Source organism: Cyprinus carpio, chromosome B2 (assembly GCF_018340385.1).
Source record: "Cyprinus carpio isolate SPL01 chromosome B2, ASM1834038v1, whole genome shotgun sequence".
NCBI lineage: Eukaryota > Metazoa > Chordata > Actinopteri > Cypriniformes > Cyprinidae > Cyprinus > Cyprinus carpio.
The window spans coordinates 887,441-910,813 of NC_056598.1; the positions used below are offsets into that span (position 1 = coordinate 887,441).

At 38.2% G+C, this 23,373-nt stretch overlaps 3 protein-coding genes across 3 annotated transcripts; 2 read left to right on the plus strand and 1 right to left on the minus strand.

Annotated features, from left to right (window-relative positions):
• Nucleotides 1–778: 778 nt before the first annotated feature.
• On the plus strand, nucleotides 779–13,165 carry LOC109068080 (protein crumbs homolog 1-like). The gene is made up of 8 exons (XM_042717665.1): nucleotides 779–917; nucleotides 2,252–3,199; nucleotides 5,111–5,661; nucleotides 6,833–6,998; nucleotides 7,559–8,465; nucleotides 8,808–8,849; nucleotides 11,908–12,030; nucleotides 12,285–13,165. The coding sequence occupies exons 1-8, from the start codon at nucleotides 869–871 to the stop codon at nucleotides 12,535–12,537; spliced, it is 3,039 nt and encodes a 1,012-aa protein (XP_042573599.1). The 5' UTR covers nucleotides 779–868; the 3' UTR covers nucleotides 12,538–13,165.
• A 732-nt stretch (nucleotides 13,166–13,897) lies between these two features.
• On the plus strand, nucleotides 13,898–16,758 carry LOC109068083 (alpha-2-HS-glycoprotein-like). Its single transcript, XM_019084946.2, has 7 exons — nucleotides 13,898–14,175; nucleotides 14,506–14,616; nucleotides 14,697–14,781; nucleotides 14,884–15,038; nucleotides 15,121–15,225; nucleotides 15,472–15,534; nucleotides 16,205–16,758. Exons 1-7 carry the CDS (start codon nucleotides 13,966–13,968, stop codon nucleotides 16,544–16,546), a joined length of 1,071 nt encoding a protein of 356 aa, XP_018940491.2. The 5' UTR covers nucleotides 13,898–13,965; the 3' UTR covers nucleotides 16,547–16,758.
• Nucleotides 16,759–17,009: 251 nt separating this feature from the next.
• LOC109068085 lies at nucleotides 17,010–22,425 on the minus strand. The gene is made up of 7 exons (XM_042717664.1): nucleotides 22,003–22,425; nucleotides 21,571–21,747; nucleotides 21,341–21,459; nucleotides 21,106–21,265; nucleotides 19,376–19,491; nucleotides 17,192–19,295; nucleotides 17,010–17,099 (listed from the first exon to the last, which is right to left on the minus strand). The coding sequence occupies exons 1-7, from the start codon at nucleotides 22,313–22,315 to the stop codon at nucleotides 17,035–17,037; spliced, it is 3,054 nt and encodes a 1,017-aa protein (XP_042573598.1). The 5' UTR covers nucleotides 22,316–22,425; the 3' UTR covers nucleotides 17,010–17,034.
• Nucleotides 22,426–23,373: the final 948 nt, after the last annotated feature.

A 23,373-nucleotide genomic window follows, 5' to 3' on the forward strand; every position in this document is an offset into this window, starting at 1 on the left:
TGAAAAACGGCTATGTTTGCTCATAACTTGTAAAATGCTTGTCAGAAATGCACTCTTAAAAATAAAGCTTCTTTATTGGTTCCACAAAGACCCTTTACCATCCATGGAAGCTTTTCATTCCACAAAAGGTTCTTTACAGTCGAAAAAGGTTCTTTAGATTATTAAAATGTTCTTCATACTAAGAAAGAATGGTTCTTTTAAGAAATGTTCACTGAAAGGTTCTTTGGGGAACCAAAACTGGTTGTTCTTTGGCATCACTGTGAAAACCCCCTTTTGGAACCATTATTTTCAAGAGTGTGTGTGAACTTGGTGTCTGTGAGTTCCTTGGTCATGCAAATTTTTATCCAGAATTGGATGAATTTCCTGTACGTCGTTTTGAAATGTGTTGTAAATATCAATATCATTGTTTTTACATACCTGCACAAAATTAGGTATGAATCATGGACAATATGTCCTGAAGGTGCCTGACAAGTTTGAAAACTAACATTCCAAAGGCTTTTTACCAAAATTCTGATTCTGATTCTATTCGTCAGATTTAAAAAATAATCTTTGAAGTCTAAATAGTGGATTATGCCTTTATAGTAGAGTTCTACTGTCTAAGAATTGCTCTTGTCATTTCAGAGCTGCATACGGTCCATAAGGTGAGGATGCGTGAGCTCTCTCAGATTAGCCATGGCTCCGGTCCCTGGCCTCACACCAGTTCATTAGACATGTAAGTGCATTACCATAATCCCAAAGGTTACGCTGAACCCACTGAGAAGTCAGTCCATCCTAAACACAGATGAATGAGGAAGTCTGTGAGGGTAATGGTGTTTTACAAAGCTGGTTTTAGGTCTTCTGCCTGTTTAGTCCGTTCATAACTAAAACCATGTCAAGAGCAGGCATTTCTTTCTGGATTGTCCTGTTGCTCTATGCAGGTAACAATTTCATAACAGTTTTATCTTGTGGCATAATTATGGATTATATTAGAAACTTGTTTGTGCTTTGTGTAGGAGGTTATTGTTAGTAGGCCTGTTAATGGCTAGTAGTCTATGAATGCATAATGCTTTTGTTCCATGAATCCTCACTCATGTGATTTTAATAGTATTGGAGAGAATGTGATTGCAGTGCTTCTGTTAAAGCAAATCATCATATTTGAAGTTCATGAAGCACGAAATCTGTAAAAAAAAAAAATCAGTTTTTGAAAAAAAAAAAAAAACAGTATTCTTACCGGTATACGTTCTGTTGTGTTTACTGACTTAGTAAAAGTTGATCTGTGATTTCATTGGACTAATATAAACACAAAAATAATATTGTTTGTACATGCAAATTCAGTCATTTTAAATTAAGTTGATTACGCTAATTAAATTAAGCGAATATATTATGTAATCATGATTTAGAACGGTTATAATTTTGGGGCAAACTGAAAAAGTTATAGGTACAGCAAAATAAGTTGTATATACTAATTTAATTATTTATCCTTTATAAGTTCACTATAAAAAAAAAGGTTTTCAAAGTTATAAATAAAACAAAGATTGAAATGCATTTTACAATAAAAATACAGTCTTTATACTTCAAATTTTGATGTTTAATTCAATGTAACTTGCCTTTTTTTATAATTATTTATGAATTTTACAAAAGATTTCTGAGTGAAAATGTTCTAAGTAAATCTCACGCTGAGTGTTCCCATACTTTGCCCAAAAACAAATCAGTGAGCAAACTAAGCATGTTAGTTAGACCCTCACCAACAAACTTAACAATGTAAACACAAACTGTTTAATATTTTAAGTTGCTAAGTTAAGTTTAAGAACATACCAAATACTATTAAACTATTGTTGATTTTTTCATACATTTTATTTAAATTGCTATGATCAAAAACAAATGTGACTGGAAAAAATTATAATTTTTGTTCCAAACCAGCATTCAGACTTCTTTCTTTTTGTAAAACACAAAAGATGATAGTTTGAAAAGTGTCTCTGTGTTTTGTCCATTCAGTGAAAGTCAGTAGAGTCCAGTGTTATTTTGGACCTCATTGACTTTCATTGTATGGACGAAAACAATTTTGGAATTTAAGTGTGTGTGTGTGTGTGTGTGTGTGTGTGTGTGTTCCACAATAGAAAGTAACACAGCTTTGGAACGGCATGAGGATGAGCAAATGATAGCAAAAAAAAAACATTTTTGGGTGAATGTGATATCTCAGAAAGATATAAAAAAAAAATCAACAAGAATTCATCAATGATGTTCACAACGTCTTGTTTCCCCTCTGCCTCAGGAGTCTGCAGTGTGGAGAATATCGATGGATGCGATATGAACCCGTGCATGAACGGAGGCGTGTGCGAGAACAAGGATGGACTATACAAATGTCACTGTTCCCGAACGAGCTATAATGGACAGCTCTATGGAGGGCCGTACTGCACGGTAATCCTGCTCGGCTGTGAACGTCACTGGTGCCAGAACGGTGCCACCTGCTATCCGTACCTAGACAAAGGACGGCATCGATACAGCTGCATCTGCCCTGAGGGTTTCACAGGAACGAAATGCCAGACGTCCACCACCTTCTCTTTTGAAGAAAGAGGATTCATGCAGGTCCAAACCAACCTCACTAATGCTTTGGAGCCTTTGAATGTCACTCTGAGTTTCCGCACGTTGCAGGCAGCGGCCACTCTGCTCCAGTGCCAAGTTGAAGATCACCTTCTTACGCTGGAGTTAGTGGATGGAAGGCTACGGCATTCACTGCAGAGAGCAATGAAAGCTGAAAGTGTCCTTATAGAGCTCCCGTTGATCGTTTCTGATGGCCTTTGGCACACGGTCAAGGCCTCGCTGTGCAACAACATGCTCGGGCTGAGTCTTACAGACCCGTCTTGCCTTGAGGACACGTGTCGTATGGAAATACAGATCGATCAAGCAGAGTCCGAACTGGGTTCAGGTCTGTCTGAGTTGACTGTGATCCAGAATCTCTATATAGGTGGAAGAGGAGAGCAAGAGACTGTTTCCGGCTTTCTGGGATGTATGAGGGATGTGTGGTTGGATTCACGCGTAGTGGTGCCCGGATTGGGGCAGAAGACTCCCGCTAATCAATTTAATGTGAAACAGGGCTGCAGTGACTGGGACCGCTGCAAGGAAAACCCATGCCAGAACAGAGGCAGATGTGTCAAGACTGGATGGAGGAGCTTTAGCTGTGAATGCCATCGGCCTTATGAGGGCGAGCACTGTTTAGATGGTATGATCGCTCTCACATTATACTACTTGGGTTAGTTTGCATAGAACAGAATTGGATTTAAACACTTAAAAATGAAAATTCTATCATCATTTATTCACCCTCAAGTGGTTCCAAACCTGTATGAGTTTCTTTCTTCTGTTGAGCACACAAGAGATTTTTTAAAGAATGCTGGTAACCAAACAGTTGCATGTAGCCATTGACTTCCATAATATATTTTTTTTCCAGTGTTGGGTGAATTATCTATTTAATTCACATTTAAAAGTCATTGCAGAAGATTCAAAATATCGAAACAAGTGTGATCTGCAAACAAATTCTGCTACCTTTTAAATAAAATGTTCTAAAGAGGGGTTTCACAGTGATATCATAGAAGAACCATTTTTGGTTCCGCAAAGAACCTTTCAGGTGAACAGTTCTTAAACTAACCATTTTTTTTTCTTAGTGTGTAGAATATTTTTAAAAAATCTAAAGAACCCCTTTTCCACTATAAAAAAACTACAGAAAGATTTCATGGATGTTTTAGACTGTAGGACTTCTCTCAGAACTAGCTCCACTTTTTGAACCACTTATTTGGAGTGAAATTCTTCTGTTTTTTTTGTTTACATAATTCTCATTTGTTTTCACACATGCAATGACATTCACAAGTGTCCAAATACTGTAGACTGTGCTACAAATACTATTTAAAATATCTTATTTCTGATTAAACCAAGATAACATTTTAAATAATTTAGAATGAACATTCATCGTTGGTCACCATTATCTCTACAGCAACGTCATTGATAAAACTGCTTAGCAGGGAATCTAAATTTATCGCCCATCGGAGGGTCAAATTTAGTGCCAAGACATAAAATGAGATTAGAGTGCTAAAGAAAACAGGCATCGACAAACACTCAGACATACTCTTATGCAAAAGCAATCGGACTGCAAAGTGCAAAGGGAAGGTTAAACCGGCCGCACCTGAACTGTGGATTAAAGAAACGTGATATTAACAGGTGTATTTAATCCATGCTAACTTTATAAGACCCTATAAGATCCTGCCAAGAAAGTAACCACCAGCGATTTATCTTACGCTCAGTGTCAGAGAGCAAAACTAATTTTGTTAGGAATGGATAGACAACACAACACATTTATTGAATAATTATTATTATTACAACGACATGTTATTGTATGTTATCACATCAAGAACAACAATAATAAATATTTTTAATATAACAAAATAATAATAATGATGATAAAACATTCAATTCTCTTATTTGACTGTCACATTTTATTTTGTTATTTATGTATAATATATTGTGTATAATATTAAACATTCTATCTATATTTGGAAACATTCTACTTAGTTTGATATTATTATATGAATGATTACATTATTTACAATGTTCACTATTCTGAAATAATAATGCTGGACTTGAACCATATCTTTCTTTCTTTTATTGCAGTTTGCTAAACTTTCTGAGTATGTTTAATACTGAAATTTAAAATTATGAAAAATGTGATGAAATTTCATATATTATGCATTATACAAATGCTATTTTGTTTGATATTATTACTACTACTACTAAACTCTATATTTAGAAATATTGCATTTTGTTATATTTGACTGTCACATTATAATTGCACACATTTTGTTGTTGTTATTGTTGTTCATTATAATATTCATGATATTAAAAATATTTAGAATTCTTATTATGTTTTTACTGTAGTAGTATATACATTTTTGTCGATTTAAGTAATAAAAAGCAGAAAGAAAATCACTGCAATTTATGTTTGCATATCACTTACTGAGCGCATAAACACTACAGCAATCACAGAAAATATCTTGTTGGTCAAAAAACAAAAATAAAAAACAGTCTTGTGCATATTCTTTATTGTACCTTTCTCTAACACTGCTGTTCACTTTTGTTTTATCAGAGTATGTGACTGCAAGGTTTGGAAGTGAAGATCTGGAGAGCTACGCTGTGTTCACAGTAGAAGACAATCCAGGGGACAGTAACAGCGTGTCCATGTTCGTTCGCACGCGCCGCTCACAGGGCTTGCTCCTGGTCCTCTCCAACACTACCAATCAGTATCTGCGGGTCTGGTTAGAGGATGGAAAGGTCAAAGTTCAAATCAACAACTTTGAAAGCCTGCTAGGAAGGGAAACAGTCAGTGATGGTCACTTTCACCTCATAACTGTGCTTGTGGAGCCAGAATCCCTGTCTCTGTTTATGTCTGCTAAGAGCCAAGGCCGCGTCCCCATCCGCAGTGTGCTGGTCCAGGCTGGAGATGCGGTGCATGTGGGGGGTTTACCGAATCGCCGTGCATCGCTAGCCTTCGGCGGCTACTTCAAGGGCTGCATCCAGGATCTCCGTATGAACAGAAGACGCCTGCAGTTCTACCCCGTCAGTGTCCCGGTGAGCTCCTACCGGCTCCAGAGCTCTGTGAAAGTCATGCGCGGCTGCACTGGCGACGACTCCTGCACTGTAAGCTTCATTTACAGATCCATCATTACAGTATTGGTGCAAAGTTTGGTTCTGTTCTGGCCAACAAATGCCCAATTGACAGGAAAGGCTGGTCTGATTGACATGAGAAGTGACCAGTCATAGTTTATTTTGCTTTTATTTCACAACAGAAACAATTAGAAGAATTAGCTAATTATTATATCATTTACAATGTTCACAATTTTGGAATGCTTCCCTTCACAATAAGCTCAATTTTATATAGCCTATATAAATAAATACATTAAAAAAATGTTTTATATACAGTATATATATATATATATATATATATATATATATATATATATATATATATATATATATATATATATATATATATATATATATAAAAACTTCAAATATTATGAAAATTCACATTTTTGGAATAATAACGCTTAGCTTGAGCCATAAAAATACTCTAAATATTTTAATAAACTACATTCATATTATGAATTATTATAAAAATATTAATATGTTATTTATGATAATGACAATTATAGTGTTCACCATTCTATAATAATAATGCATGACTTGAGGAATACCTTTTTGCAATTTGATAAACTTTCTCATTTTGTTTATTAATATGTTTGATTGTTTGTAAAATTCAAATGTTATGAAAAATAGAAATATTCATGTATTATGATGAATGATTCACAGATTGTTCACAATTTTGGAATGATAAATTTTTTTTCCAATTTACTAAAGTGTCTGAAAGTATGTTTGAATATTTTGTAAACATCAAAAATTAATGAAAACATTATGCATTTCATATATTTATTAATGATTACATCATTTACAATGTTCACAATTCTGGAATAATAATGCATGACTTCGACCAAACATTTGTAGACATGTTGTTCAACTTTCTAAATATGATTAATCTGTTTAAGTATTTTTAAAACATCAACAATTATGAAAAATATGATAAATCTCCATACATTATGAATTATTACATCATTCACAATTTCATCATCCACAAAAGGTTGTGGGTTCAATTCCCAGGGAACACACATACTGGTAAAAAAAAATCAAATATGTAGCCTGAATGCACTGCAAGTCGCTTTGGATAAAAGTGTCTGCTAAATGTATAAATGTAAATGTATTGTTTAAAATGACAATATGTACTGTGATGAGTGATTGTGAGTATCTGTTCTAGAGTAATCCCTGCTTGAATGGAGGTGTGTGTTACTCCATGTGGGATGACTTCACGTGCAGCTGCCCACCCAACACAGCGGGACAGCGCTGTGAGGAGGTCAGGTGGTGTGAGCTGTCCCCATGTCCATCTACTGCCGCGTGTCAAGCCCACGCTCAGGGCTTTGAATGTCAGTATGAATATGTTGTCCTTATCTGAACTATGAATATTTTTCTTATTGAAAGAAAAGGTAAAGAAAAGGTTGATGACGTCTCAGCATTAATACATCTGTGGTACCTATCCAGAGTTCAGTTATATAATGATAATTGTCATGTGTAGCTATACTTAGGATTTATGAAAGCTTGAAAGATTATCCTTTGTTGGATTTGCCACGCAATTTGTGCTTGTCCTGAGACAGTGCATTTGAGCGTGTTAATGGCATAAACGTACAGTATGTTGCAGGGAAGAAATGATTTTTAAATAGATTTTTTGGAAGAATAGTTTAATCCAATTTTAAAGAAAACTTTTACATAAAAAGTGTGAAACACTGTGAAGGCAAGTAAGATATGTAGTTGCTTTTGGAAGTAATTTCTGAATGGGCTGAGGATTCTGTTTATATACTGTATGTGCAGTGAAAGAGCTATGATGATTTTTTAATCTTCTGTTTGTGAGTTGTATGCATGTTATTTGATTTTTAGTACAGAAAAACGTAAGAAAAAAAATTATGCTTTTTTCCTGTTCGCTTTGCAGGTTTGGTCAATGTCAGCCTCCGCAGTGACAGCCACATAATCACCTATCATGGCAATGGAAAAATACGGCGATACCTCAGCAGCATTTCAATACATTTCCGTACCAGGCAGCAGAATGCGACTCTACTGCATGCTGAGCGCGATTCTCAGTTCATTACCATTTCCATTCAAGATGGGCACATAGTTTTAGAGCTGCAGGGAGAAAAACAAACCTCCTACGTATATATCCACAGCCTGGATCTGGTGAATGATGGTCAGTGGCACAAAGCAGACTTCAGCATGGACAGCCCAGTCCTCCAGTCATCCAGATGGAGAATAGTTCTAGATGAGCGCTGGGAGAAACCCTCCGTCTCCTTCACAGCCTCAGGAGATCTGGATTTCCTCAGAGACGATGTGGACATCATCTTAGGAGGCTTGGGACCCGATTCAGAGGGTAACTTTGCTGGTTGTCTCGGTTTGGTGGAGATCGGAGGCCTTGCATTGCCATATTACAGTGACATGGAGATGAACCAGCCCAGACCCCAGGATGAGCGCTTTCTGAGGACTTCTGGGACTCCCTACTTCGGTTGCTGGGGATCTAATGTCTGTGAGCCTGACCCTTGCAAGAATGGAGGGGTTTGTGAAGATCTGTTCGATCTTTTCAAGTGCCATTGCCCATCTGATTGGGATGGCCAGCGTTGTGAATTCACTGTAAATGACTGTGCATCAAACCCATGTGTTCACGGAGCCTGCAAAGCGATCTCAGCTGGATATGAGTGCTTGTGTGATGCAGGCTACACCGGCCGGCACTGTGAAACTGAAGTGAACGTATGTGCCCACCACAAGTGCAGCAATGGCGGAACATGCCTAAGAGGATTGAAACGCTACTCATGTCTCTGTCCAAGAAACACGACGGGTCCTTTCTGCAGGTGAATATGTTTCCCATGTTCATTACTCACTCTTAAAAATAAAGGTTCTTTAATTGCATCGATGGTTCCATGAAGAACCTTTCAAATACAGAAAAGTTTCTTTATAGTGGAAAAAGGTTCTTTAGATTTTTTTAATAGTTCATTTAAGAACTGTTCACTGAAAGGTTCTTTGGGAAACCAAAAATGATTCTTCTATGGCATCATCACTGCAAAAACACCCTTTTGGGGCTTTTATTTTTAAGAGTGCTGCAATGCATCTGGACAGATGAAGTCTTCAGCGATATCTTGTTAGATACGCATGCATGCATGTAATGTTTCATTAATGTTTTGTTTTCATTTCAGGGAGAGAGTTCCAGAGCTTCCATGGTATATCGACAGGTTTCCGTGAGTTTGATTTCTGAAAATAAATATTAATTATCAAACTGGGGGCTAGAATGAGATTCTTGGAGGTCTGGGGGGAAAAAAAAAGCATGTTACACATGTTACATGTACTTACTATAGTTCTGTCATGACAACTCTCGGAGGGATTGGCATGATAATGTACATGACAATGTTAATGTATTTGGTCTTGGTGGAATACAAGGATAACAATAGTAGCCTATGACTATGTGTGCCTCGGCTACCACACTGACCAGCTTAACACTAGTGGCCTATGACTATGTGAGCCTTGGCTACCACACTGACCAGCTTAACACTAGTGGCCTATGACTATGTGTGCCTCGGCTACCACACCGACCAGCTTAACACTAGTGGCCTACGACTATGTGAGCCTGGGCTACCACGCCGACCAGCTTAACACTAGTGGCCTACGACTATGTGAGCCTGGGCTACCACACTGACTGACTTAACAATAGAGGCCTATGACTATGTGAGTGTGGGCTACCCTTCATCCGACTTAACAATAGTGGCCTATGACAATGTGAGCCTGGGCTACCAAGCCGACCGACTTAACAATAGTGGCCTACGACTATGTGAGCCTGGGCTACCACGGCGACCGACTTAACAATAGTGGCCTACGACTATGTGTGCCTGGGCTACCACGCTGTCCGACTTAACAATAGTGGCCTACAACTATGTGAGCCTGGGCTACCACACCGACCAACTTAACAATAGTGGCCTACGACTATGTGTGCCTGGGCTACCACACCGACCAACTTAACAATAGTGGCCTACGACTATGTGTGCCTGGGCTACCCTCCGTCCGACTTAACAATAGTGGCCTACGACCATGTGAGCCTGGGCTACCACGCTGACTGACTTAACAATAGTGGCCTACGACTATGTGAGCCTGGGCTACCACGCCGACCGACTTAACAATAGTGGCCTACGACTATGTGTGCGTGGGCTACAACGCCGTCCGACTTAACAATTGTGGCCTACGACTATGTGAGCCTGGGCTACCATGCCGACTGGCTTAACACTAATTAGACGCGCACTATGTTTAAAGTTAATTAACAAAATGGATATATGTTGCAATCCGATAGATAAGAGCCCAGCATCCACCTGAGCAGATATCATAATTTAGTAATTTGATATCTGCTGTTATTTTCTACACTTCATCAGTCCCAGCGGCAGAGTATCAGCTGGTTAAATCATGTTCGTACAATGAGACGGACAAAGTTAGCTGATGCATGCCATTTACTCTCTGGTGTAGATAAAAGTTATCAGGGTTACAGTGCACAAAACTTCTGGGTGGACAAAACTTGAATGAAATGAAAAGCAGAATATTAATGTTCTTTCTTCGGTTCCTGAACTACTTAGCACAGCTAGAGCATATGTCACAATGAGCACATTTCTCCGAACTACACTAGCCATAATGCATTATATTCAGAATTACATCAGCCATAGATAGTGATCTCAATAAAAAACACTAAATAGCATAATTTCCGCAACACTGTCATCGATATAACTGCGATAAGCATGTGCTTCTGACAGTGCGTGCAGCTGAAGTCAACCACACACTTATCACGATGAAAAAATTGACCTTAGAAAAACGAACGTGAACATTGAGATTGCGCCGATGTATATGGTGAACCCCAGTTGAAATGCATACACAAGAATGCTTATTTCGTTTCCTCAGAGCGATTACATGCTCTAAAACTGCCTTTGCTCCAGCTGTAAACACAGATGCTAAATGCTGCTGCTAATTTGCTTACTATTTCGATGATGCATACAATGCAAACTGCTAACATGGCACTTAGTTTAAACTAGTTTATGGTTGCACATTTTTCTATTCAGTAAGGCAGCCCACGCAAATATACACAGCGATATGGATTAAAAAAGCATTCACTTATCTTAGATGTCGATTACAGCTGTTCTGAAGTGTGCTGCAGACTGCTACAGCAAACAAAAGCCAGGAATTTGAATATTGAGCAGTGAGCTCATTGACTACTAATACAGAAGAAAACCAATCAGCTGTGCCATGTGATAATGTTATTAGGTCAGATTGAATTAGACCTATTGGACTGCGCCATCTAGAGTTCCATGCCAGAACTCTGCATTAATAAGTTGAGGGATAGTGTACATCCAGCCAGTAGTTATTGCAGAATAAACCCCAACTTGGTGATTGCAAGTAAATAATTACAAAATAATACTTATCCCACAAGTAAATAATTAGACATGAAATTTTGATTTAAATGAAAAAATATTTTATTAGTTCTTTAAACATAAAGCTTCCGAAAAGGAAAAACAGTTCCTAATAAACTAAGTTCACACAAGATGTACATTTATGGCATAATGTACAGTCGAATCACTAATTGCACAGCTTTTCACCACATAATTAAAGATGAGGACACAATAAAATAATTTGTAAAATCCTTTAGTACCAATGTTACAATGTATAGCTGTCTTTACATCTTTACACGTATTAGAAAATCAGAACAAGTACTGTAATCGACAGCCAGAGGCATTTCTGACTGACTAGAAAACAAAATACAGGCCTCTTCCACTTTTCTTTATTGCTGTCACAGGTACATGTGTGATATATTCTATTTATGACACATTTTTAAGTTAGATGTCTGGTGTTTTAATATGGATAATTAATAAAAAAAAAGTTCTATGCCGTATGAATGTAATCCAGACAAACTACATTCATCACGTTGTCATTGTCGTGACTTTTGACAACAGTTCAAAAGTTCACTGCCATTCACAACTCCTTTCCCGTGGCCTCATGGGATAGTAAACAGTCTATCAGATATGCACTTCAGTATCTCACTTGAAATAGGTCATCCAGGGACTTCTGTCCTGCTGTTTTATGAATAACTGTTACTGTGAATTCAGACATACTATTCTCTTCACATACTTCACGTGTTTCTTGCTTATGCTATATGTTGAGGTTTGCTGTTCAAAATCATTACATTTTTGCTTGATCATGCTTTAGAAATGAGGTGTTAATAGAACAAGTTTGTACTAAGTGTTATCCTTTTATCCAATTTTTCTCTAGATTCCCTAAACTTCCTGTGTCTTTCTGCGGGAACGAGAGATGGAACTACAGTTGCTTCAATGGTGGGAATTGCTCTTCTGTAGAGGATAATTGTGACTGTCTACCTGGATTCACTGGACAGTGGTAAGAATATGAACCTGCAGAGGTTAAATTGTGTGATATCATAGTAAATATACATGAAAATCTTCCCCAAGCAATCAGACTTAATGGTAGATGATTAAATAAAGGTAAAATCCCATAGACTTGTATAGGAGGAGAGAGCTAGAAAAAAACGAGTTTTTCTGCCTGCTTTTTAAAATGTGCCGGAAGATGGCCTTCAAGCGCTGCTCTTCATCGTGTGAATCCCTCCATCTAAAATGACTGATATTATTTGACAGGTGCGAGCTGGAGCTGGATGAATGTGCATCTGACCCCTGCCTTAATGGAGGCTTCTGCCGCAACCTGATCAACAGGTTCCAGTGTGTGTGTGAGATAAGCTTTGCAGGAGATCACTGTCAGATCGACGTCAGTGACTTCTACGTCTATGTGTTCCTGCTCCTGTGGCAGAACATCTTCCAGCTGTTGTCATACCTCATTTTGCGTTTAGATGATGATCCAGAGGTTGAGTGGAACGCAGCCAATGATGACTAGGACTAAAAACCGTTCCTTCTCAAACACTCTGAGGAAGACGTGGGTTGATGTTGAATGGACACAATAGGCTAAGGCCTTTAAAATGTTATTAAAGGGGGAAGTCGTAATCCTTGGTAGCTGAAGAATCATTCATTGAGAAATCCAGTATGTGATTGGTTGTTTGCTAATATAGCACTATAAACAGCGGCTTCTGAAGAATAATTCAGAGAAAACATTTTAGAATAATAGTGAAATTAAAAAAACTCAGATCTGTGCACATAATAGCATCTGAGAGTGAAAGGCTTTTTTCGTGTGCCTTCCTTTTCCTCATAAATATCTGTTTAAAAATGTTCTCAAAATGTTTCTTATAACTTCTCAAAACTCTACAAAAAAAAAAGTGGTAAATCATAATATGTATGAAGCCCAGTGTTATAACCAACTGTCATATTCTAATGGTAAGAAAAGCAGTGTTTTCACATCATCAAATGTTTCTTTTCTGTCAATATTTAATCCTGGACTTTTATACCTCAATGATTGATTTTCCATTATCCAACCCATATAGCAGATTTCTTTTGCAAATCTTTAAACTATTCACAAAAATTAGAGCATCGAAATAAATGTATTTTTAAATAAATATCAGTGTTTCAAACTGAAGGAATGGCTGTTTTCTGAACGAAAACTGAATTAATTTTTTGTTGCTGAGATCAGAATATCACAAATGAAAAGCTATTAAGGTAAATGTTTGGTGTTTTTAAAAAAAAAATGGAATTATGTGGAAATATAGACTATAAAATAGAATATTAATTCTGCAACTCTAGATCAAATCAGGTTTGCAAGCATCCCTTATATTGTTGACCGATGTACAGTATTTGAACTGGATTTCCGCAATAGTCAGGCAAATAGAGTCCCTTCAGAAAAACAAGTTTTTGCATGTAGTTTTGTTTGCTTTTCATTGTTAGGAGTTCGATAAGCACAGCAAAAACACTTCTAGAAGCATCTTTAGAAGTAAGTGAAATCTAATCAAAGTTAATCAAATCAAAGGCTTTTACTTTTTGGATTATATTTGTTAAAACGACATGCATTGCATGAGCACATTCAAAAAAAAAAAAAAACTTTGAATAATGAATGGAGAGGAAGCTGGATGTTTTCAATCCAGCTCCATTCATGTTAGTTTTATCACCAAGGACGTGGTCAAAGTTTAAAAGCACTATAACTTCCCCAAACCAAACTTCAGTTTGAACTCCCACTCAAATTGCACAGTTCTATTTGTTTTGGCACCCAAAGATGGTTCACTGGTGTCATTTACGTAACAGAAGACAGAATATCTTTACATTGACCATTTGGTCAAGACTAAAGTACACTGTATTTATATATATATATATACAGCAAACCATACTCAGTCACCTTCTGTCCGCACATTTGCTTCAGGAGATCAGGTTGTTGTTCAGCATGCAGCTCTGCACTACGCTCACTGTTCTCGGGCTCCTGGTAACAGGGTCATGGGCGCAGGGGTTGATGCCCACCATCAGCTTGCCCCCTTGTGATTCCCCTGAGGCTGAAGCAGCGGCTCTGGTGGCACAGGATTTCCTCAACGCTCAGCACACGCACGGTTACAAACATGTCCTAAATCAAATTGACGAATTCAAGATCGTCTCCAGGGTAAGACGTCGGATGATTGTGAACAATGCTTGTGTGATGGGGGTTGTAACAGTCATGTGGTGTATGAGAGTTAGTAACATTAGGTTTAAAAATGTAGAGTGTATTATATGACTATTTCGTTCCACTGAAAGAATATGAATACACTTAACAGATTTCTTTTAATAAAGCTACAGTATTTGTTGCACACTTTTGATGCGCTTCTGAATATGTAACATTGTGATCCACACTACAATTAAATTCATTTTTTTTTTTTTTTACATCAAAATCATCACTTAGCACATTTTATTACTGGTATAAATGGGGCTTTAAGATTCAAATGTCTTTTTGTAGCCACTTCAAGCAGACACGTATCATTTGGAACTAGATTTTCTTGAAACTACGTGTCATGTCTTGGATCCAACACCTGTGAGCCTTTGTCCAGTCAGACAAAAAATTAATACGGTGAGAACTATCTTTATTCATGTGTACTGTCGTAAATGTTGTATTGCAGTTAATTAAGTATATTTCTGGTTCTCTTCTAGGCAATCGAGGCAGATTGTGATTTTGTACTGGCAAATACAACTCTAGGTCTGTCTGTTGTGGCATTCAAGTGTTCAACTGAGACAGGTAAGAGGAAAACGCAAATCATTGAAAAAACAAATACATTTGTTGTCACCTGATCACAGTGCAGAAAGGAGACACTTTGTTATTTTTTGTTGTTGTGTCTAGAATCAGTGGATGAATGCTTAGGCTGCCCTCAACTCATTCCTTTAAATGACACAGATGGCATCCAACTCATTAAAACATCTTTAGATTATTTCAATAAAAATAATACTCTAAACACAAAGTTTGCACTCCTTGAAATTGGACGCATGGGATCCCAGGTAATGTGCATGGAATACTAAAAATTATATTTAGACAATAAAGCTTCCAATAGACAATATGGTACTGTTTTCTATTTTGCAGATTGTCAGTGGCGGACCCAGGTACTTTGCAGAATATGCCATTATTGGGACTAACTGCACAAGTCAAGATGATGATATATGCATCCCTCAGAATCATGCTGTTGCTGTAAGATTATTGAAATATGTTTGAGTGCGAGAGAGTTTGGCTGGTGTGCAGCTGTGTAAATGTTTGTCAAAGTCAACATGAAACCAAGCCCTCTTAAACCCCACCCCATCCATTTGCCTGTCTCCATTCTGCACGCCCACTTTTCATGTCCTACATTTTCTCCTGTTGAATATCCTGTTTTGCCTGAAATCACAGTCTTTCATGTTGACTTCAAAGTGTGTAATTCATATTTGTGACTATTTTTAGATTCATGGACTCTGTCTAGCTGAAGGTTCTGCCAATGGTGTTGACTGCAAAATCTTTGCCCCCGTAAATACCACTTTATTATTTCACATAAATCCAATACAATAATTGTAAATATTGAAAATGTAATGGCTGCCTTTAATCGATATTTGATTTATGCTAAATCAAACACAAACTGCAGTGGTAAGTTTATTGTTTTTTCTTCATCAGAACTTTAATTACTAAAAAAATTTAACTAATCATAAAACCGAGTAGACTTGACAGGAATTATTGGGACAAGTTAAACTGATGTAAACAAAGATGTTCTTAAATGTAGTAAAAATCACACTGAGCTTAATTCTTTTGGTCAATTATACCATTTAGTTTAAAAACAACCTTAATGGTGGTGTGTGTAATTTATGTGCCTCTAGACACACCAGATAGAATTGCAAAAATAAAATTAGGTTTCTATCATTTCTTAGTACCAATCAGGTAAAAGTCCCTCCCCAAAGTCAGTATGATTGTTTGAGTCAGTCACTGGGGTGATACCTTTTCAAAAAGTACACATTTGTACCTAATTAACCCTTAAAAAGGCATGCATATTAGTACCTTAATGTTATAATATCAGTCAGTTCCATTTGGCACCATTACTGGCACAGAAATTGTGCCCTTGATCTCTAAACCTCAAACTCAGATTAAGCTAAAGTAGAGAGTTAAAGACACTATACAACTTTATTAATTCCTTTATTCATGACAGGCCCAAGTGAGCAACGGCACAGTGCCAGTCCAACAGCTTCTGCATGCACACACCTTTGGACCTCAGCACAACCCTGCCATTCATGACCTCAAACATCACAAGCTGACAGCCCTACATGACCCTTCGGCAAGTGGTCTGCTCTCTGCAGAATCCATTGAATTGATGGAGGTCATGCCAGCAGCAGTGGGGGTGCCAGCAGCAAAGGAAGCTCCTATTGTAAAGAGGGAGGTCGCTGCACCAGAAGCGCCAGCAGTAGATGCAACAGTGTCAGAAAAAGCAACCCTTCTTTCAGAGCCGATTCTCCTTGCTCCCGTTTGTCCAGGAAAAAAGAAACATTTCTGACCTAGTCACATTTCATGAACCAACCCAGATATTATTAACTCGTCTTGTTGAGCTCTGAGGCTGCCACCAAACTCATAAGTGCAGTTGTTCAGGAGTAAATGTTTTATAACAAAGCAGGTACAAAAACTGGTCTTCTTGTTATGGAAGAAATCAAGGCTGTGCCTGTGTTGTACTGTGGTGTAATAAAATGCTTCCCAGTCTAACAGTGTTTATCCATCTGTGTTCAGTGTGTTTTTTTTCTATGAATAATCAGTTTTCACCTTATGGCGTTGTGAAATAGTTAGAATATCCCACATTAAGAAAAACCCCTGAATGCTGTTATACGGTCACATGATAGATATTGTGCATATAGTGACTCTGAAAGATTTGTGTTATCCTAAAAAAATAGAGGACTCAAAATTAACTCAAAAAAAAAAAAATTCAGACAACAAATTAGAGTTTTAAAAAGAAAGGCACATAACCGTTTTCCCACTTAAACACTTTTATTATTAGTTGGCACCGATTCCATCTCTCCAGATTACTCGGTCTACAGTGGATGGATGCCTTCTATAACCTATATAAAAAAAAAATTAAAAAGCACTTTAACAATGGTTATGCTGCACCATTTTGCCCAATTTACAGTACACCGAAAACTGTTTCACCTACCATCTGTTTGAGAGCTGGAGAGTAATGCATCCTTGTTGGATTGAATAGCAGGAACCCAGTGCGTGTTAAATAATTTTGGGCCCCTAAAAACAGGATCCACTGATTCTTCATTTGAAATGAAATACAGCGGAGGGTTCTTTACTGGCACAGAGTTGCGAATCTGCATCAAGGGATGAAAACTCAATGGCTCAGATGGATTGTGATTATTGGTTGGCTGAGGTAATGACATCTGGGTGAAAGAGTCTTTTGTAAGAGAATTAGACCAAGGAGGCTTAGCATTCAAATTAGCAGCTTGCTGCCCGTAATTCATAAATGCATTTTTTCTATGAGTTGGAGGCATAGTGAGTTTCAAAGAAATGTCTTGTTGGAACATTTTCTCAAAAGGAGGAGCATTATTTGGAGCAACTAACATTGGCTGTGTGTCACGTCCCAATGGTGAAACATACTGCTGCATCTCAGCTTGGTTAACTGCAGGGCTTGGACTGTGGTTTGAATAGGCAAGAGGTTCAGCAACTGGTCTATTTTGTGAATGCTCCAAATGGCGTATTACAGAAGCAACATTAGCAGGTTTCATTGTAGGCTGTGGAGAGGCAGCAGTTGATTCCAGCTTCCTAAAAATGTAGGGATGCATGGATGGCCCAGTAAAATGCTTTGAAGTATCAGGGGCATCAGTACTCTTAATGGGGGGATTCTCCACCAAATATTGCATTGCTGTATGATCTGAAGCTGGTGGCAGAACTGTTTTTGTGTAAAGTGGGCCAAAATTATAACCCTTACCCTTAATAAGGGGAAAGAGGTTTAAATCTGGAGATATAACAGGAGATGACAGCATTTGGCCTGTAATTTTAGTTGTACTAGAAATTTCAAAATTAGACATTTGAAGAGGATGACCAAAATGGTGATGGTTAAGGTGATGGTAGAACACTGAAGGGGGTCCAGGGCAGAAAGTTGGACAGTGAACAGAATGTGCATGGGACGAACTAATTGGAGTTGGGGAAGCCTCTATTAGGGCAGCAGTGTGAACAACTTCAGGAAATTTAGGGAGTGAAGGGGTAGGATACATGTTTGGGGTAAAATCAGAGCGTAAGTGCATAGGAGGACCCTTAACAACTGTTCTGTATGGAAGCTCAGAAGTTTGCAGCTTTTTAACTTGTTCAGACCTCTCTGAATATATGGTGGACTGGGAAGCAACAGCCCCAGAGGTGGAAAACGTATTTTTGGGGACAGGTTGCATTTCTGAATGATGTGGTGGGAAGGATTTGTACCATGGATGGCGGAGACGTTGTGGTCCTGTTTTTCTTGTAGGGGTGGGTGTAAGTGGTTCAGGCTCTTGTTTTGGTGGAGCATATGGTTCAGAGGGACTCGTTTGGGAGTGATAAGGCCAGTAGGGGACCTGAGGAAAGACTTCCAAGGAGGGAGCGACAAATTCAGGTTTTCCAGGATATAAGGGATACACCATACCGCTTGGAGGAAACATAGGTGCCCACTGCACAGGAGGGACAATGGGCATGGTGAAAGTCAGCTTATCTTGAGGACTGTCTGTGGGTTTTAGTAAGGGAGCGATAGGAGCTGTCTGTGCCTTGGTAGGATGCAACAAAGGTTTTCTTGAATAACGTAGCCCAACTGCACTTTGATGAGTGGGGTCGTGGGTAAGACCCAAGCTGGGCTTAGGGTACCAAGTTTGAGGACGTTTTGTGTAAACGGGTGCTTGTGGCCTCTGGGTAATAGAAGTTGGGGGACCCACAATTTTAGGACCTTGAGGAAGAATCATTGGTGGTATATTTGGAGGAAAAAGGAGAAGAGGGTATCTAGGAGTAACAGGTTTAAAATCTGGCTGGCCAGGAATGTAATAGAGAGGAGTGGGCAATTTTTTAATTGAACTTGTGAAAGTTGAAGGTTTTGCAGGAGTTTGTCTTGGCTGAGTGGTTTTAGTAGTTGTAGTAATTGTAACGGGAGGGAGTGCTGAAGTCAGAGCATGAGGTATAGAAATAAGTTCATTTTCATGTACAAAATTAGTTGTATCTATGGGAAGACTATGCGACAGTGCTGGGCAGGACAGATTAAACTCTCTCTCCACTGCCATGCTGAGAGTGAACATCCCATCCTATAAAGCAAGGCAAAAGATTAGTGTATTCGAGATGTGTGACTGGGTAAAATTCTGGTAAAATGTAGAACATTGCATACCTTTGGCTCAGTGCATGGCATAAATGGGGCATGGATGACCACACCTTCTGAATGTGACACCAAGCTGTATCCACATCTAGCTGACACTTTCAGAAGAGGCTGCCATTCATTCATTACTAGATTTAAGCAGTATTAATCAAATTTAGATCTGTAAAGCTCATATCAACCTACAGTCATGGCCAAAAGTTTTGGCAGTGACAAATTGTGTGTTTTGCAAAGTTTGCAGCTTAAGATGTTGTTCATTCACATTGTTTTGAGATTATTGTGTAGAGTGTTCAGATGCATTTTTAATAATTGCTAAAAGCTTCATGTGGCAAAAAATGAACTTTTCACAAAAAAAAAAAAAAAAAAAAAAAAAAAAAAAAAAAAATAACTTGCTTATCTGCCACAATTCCCAACACCAAAGACCAGCTTACACTTACTGACTAATCTCAGCAGCACATTAAAGTGTGAATGAGTTTTAGTCAGGTAAAATCGGTATCATACTAAATAGATTGTCAGAGCAGACTGATTGCTATAAAAGGAGGGAAGAAGCACTTCCAATCATTGCGTTCTTGTTAGCAATGGTTATCTCCAAAGAAACATGTGCGGCCATCATCGTTTTGCATCAAAATGGCCTGACATACAAGGAAATTGCTACAAAGAATATTGCACCTGAAAGAACCATTTACCAGATCATCGAGAACTTCAAGGAGAGAGGTTTGACTGCAGTGAATAAGTATTCAGGACGTCTCAGAGTGTCCAACAAGCCCAGGACGTCTCCTCCTGAGGAATCAGCTACAGAATTGTGTCTCCAGCAGTGCAGAGCTTGTTCAGGAATGACAGCAGGTTGGTGTGAGAGCATCTGCACGCACAGCGAGGCCAAGACCTTTGGACAACGGCCTGGTGTCAAGAAGGGCAGCAAAGAAGCCACTTCTGTCCAAGAAAAACATCAAGGACAGACTGAAATTCTGCATGAAGTACAAGGATTGGACAGCAGAAGAATTTATTTTCTCTGATGAAGCTCCCTTCGGACTGTTTAGCACATCTAAGAAATCGATTTGTTTGGAGAAGAAAAGGTGAACGCTACCACAAGTCCTGTGACGTGCCAACAGTGAAGCATCCTGAGACATCCATGTGTAGGGTTGCTTTTCAAACAAGGGAGTGGGCTCTCTCCTAATTCTGCCCCAAAACACTGCCATGAATAAAGAATGGCATCAAACCGTCCTGCAAGAGCGGCTTCTTTCAAGGATCCATGAGCAATTTGCTGATGATCCGTGCATTTTCCAGCATGATGGAGCAGCATGTCACAAAGCAAGAGTGACAAAGAAGAGGCTCGAAGATCAGTACATTGAAATTTTGGATCTGTGGCCAGGCAACTCCCCGGATCTCAATCCCATAGTGAACCTGTGGTGAGTCCTCAAAAGGCGAGTGGACAAGCAGAAGCCCACAAATTGTGATAAGCTCTGAAAACTAATAAGGCAAGAATGGATTGCCATCAGGCAGGATTTGGCCCAGGAGCGTGGTCCAGCATGCCAGAGCGAATTGCAGAGGTTATGAAGAACAAGGGTCAACACTGTAAATATTGACCCATATTTTTTGCCAATAAAAGCCTTTAAACTTATATGCTTATCATTTTTTTTTTTAGTACTCTACAAATACTGAAGCAGCAAACTTTGCGAAACAATTTATATCACTGCCAAAACTTTTGGCAATGACTGTATGTAAACAAACATGAACCTTTGTATTACCTTTGATCTTCAGGTTCTCCGAGACTCCGCCATGCAGCCTCACAATCATGCCATTAGTGTAGCAGGAGACCGTTGGCTCACTTTTTACCGAGGTAAGTGAGGAACAAGACATTTTCACACGCAATCCCCACCAAAGTAAGGGAAGAACAAAAGTGTCTCTCTGAAAACACAAGGGGGGAGGTCAGAAAGAATAATATATGCTATACTCGATTTACATTAAAATATAAATGCAAACCTCGTGCATTACGTAACATCCATCATATGGTATAATTAAAACAAAGTCTCTCCAAGTTCTCAAGAACCTATGGCCACATTCTGAGGGTAACTGTGACAGTGGAAGCGGTGGGACGCTTCCTAAAATAAAATAAAAAATAAAAAAAACCTTTACTAATAACAGAAGTTATCATTTTGGAAGGCAAATGACAAAGTTTGAGCCATAAAAAGTAAGGCAATGGAAAAACATACCTCTGTCAATAAGAAAGTTGGACCCAAAAGGAGCCTCTCTTCCATGAATTGTCAATGTCATTAAATCTCCAACACAATCCACCTTGGGTTTCATTCCAAGTAGCCTTTCCACTGTTGGAGTATGGAGGGTGTTTAGACCATAAACCTGTCCCCAAAGAGGTTGCAGCTTCATCCAGCCTTCATAAAACATACAGAAAACGTAAACAGAAAGACAAGTCCAATTTGGAATAGTTAACAGCATGCTATTAAAACGAATACGAATTCTCTTTGCACGGAAGTGCAAGAAAAAGGTTTTGAATGATTAACAATATGGACTAACAAGAACTACAGGAATTCGTTTTGTAAGTGTTTGAAAAATTGCCTATGCAATCTTTAATTCTGTAATTTTAGTACATTACAAATGCATTCAGCAGATCACAGGGACATCATTACCTGAATCATCTGATTGGTATGCGTTCTCATCAGGTTGACTGCGAGAACTGAGCTCCGAAGAAAGACGGACACTATCACCACCCCGTGATTTTGAAGCTTGGTCTTGCCAAATAAGAAGCCGCCCAACCTGTGCTCCAGATTTCAGCTTCTCGTCCCCTCGATCAAGTGACTCGCTTGTCCATACATTTTTGTTAAAAGAGCCCGCTGAATCAAAACCTTTTCCCTCATTAAATACCACAAAACCCCGAACTTTAATAAAGCTAAGCCAAATGAAAATAAAACACGTCCGGATTTGTTTATCTTTAAACGCCATTCGACAAGACCTTTTTACATACGCAACACACCACTGTAGTGTGTCGCAAAACCCGGTTCATCTCAAGCACCTGAAATATATAAGATCCTACGTCTACAATTAGTGCACGTCTGGAAAATCCGAAGCACCTGTTAAACAGCCTGAGTGGAAAGAAGGGATGTGTGCATATCAAAACTTCATAAAATCATGAGACACATATATTTTGTGTGTATTGGAACACCCCCTTATAATGAACAGGTTTGACTTCTTTAGTAATTTCCATGAGTACAAATCTTAATGTTTAAGCATTTAATGATGTTTGGTGATGAGCTTTTATCTCTTAAACACACCAGAAGTGTTCAGTTGGGATTACAGACCAGTCAAGTTCTTCCACACTCACTGAATCAATCACTTCAGTCAGTGTGGAATTAACTAGAATATCATTATGTGCATTAAAATTTGCACCCATGGAAATCAGTACCATTGGAAAGTAGTCAAACCTGTTCATTAGAAGGCGGTGTCCCAATACTTTTGTCCAGATAGAGAGAGAGAGATAGAGAGATATGTGTATTGATTAAATAAGTTTAATCAACATCTTTCAACAATCATAATCAACATTTGTCATTTTAGGTGTCTTCATTTCATGGATATTTAAAACAAAATTATCCATGAAATGAAGACACCTACAATGACAAGAAATTGTAATGTGCCATCTCAGGCTATGTCATTTATTATATCATGACCATTTTTTTTACCTCATGTTTTGGTATTTTTGTAAAGCCTGTTAAAGACACAAGCGAGATACTACAGTTTAGTTAAAATGATTGTTCTCAAATATATGCTCAGCATGTCCCTCTTTTCACTGCTATTGTTTAAAATTTTGGATTTTTTTTTTTTCATTCAGATGACCAAGAACATCGTATTTTGAAGGGTGACCACGTCAATTAAGAAATATATTTTTACAAGAGATATATAAAAAAGGGGCTTTGTCCAAAATAAAATATAGGCCTAGTTAATGTTACAATGAAAAAAAAAAAACGGGAAGGCTGTATCAAATATCATTTTTACAATTTTTATAA

Coding starts and splice junctions, on each gene's coding strand:
- LOC109068085 (XM_042717664.1), bottom strand. CDS start 22,315: ATGGCGTTTAAAGATAAACAAATCCGGACGTGTTTTATTTTCATTTGG. Junction 21,460..21,570: donor CAACTTTCTTATTGACAGAG/GTATGTTTTTCC, acceptor ATTTTATTTTAG/GAAGCGTCCCACCGCTTCCA. Junction 19,296..19,375: donor TGCCATGCACTGAGCCAAAG/GTATGCAATGTT, acceptor CTTGCTTTATAG/GATGGGATGTTCACTCTCAG.
- LOC109068080 (XM_042717665.1), top strand. CDS start 869: ATGTCAAGAGCAGGCATTTCTTTCTGGATTGTCCTGTTGCTCTATGCA. Junction 5,662..6,832: donor CTGGCGACGACTCCTGCACT/GTAAGCTTCATT, acceptor TATCTGTTCTAG/AGTAATCCCTGCTTGAATGG. Junction 8,466..8,807: donor ACGACGGGTCCTTTCTGCAG/GTGAATATGTTT, acceptor TTTTCATTTCAG/GGAGAGAGTTCCAGAGCTTC.
- LOC109068083 (XM_019084946.2), top strand. CDS start 13,966: ATGCAGCTCTGCACTACGCTCACTGTTCTCGGGCTCCTGGTAACAGGG. Junction 15,039..15,120: donor TTGGACGCATGGGATCCCAG/GTAATGTGCATG, acceptor TCTATTTTGCAG/ATTGTCAGTGGCGGACCCAG. Junction 15,535..16,204: donor ACTGCAAAATCTTTGCCCCC/GTAAATACCACT, acceptor TATTCATGACAG/GCCCAAGTGAGCAACGGCAC.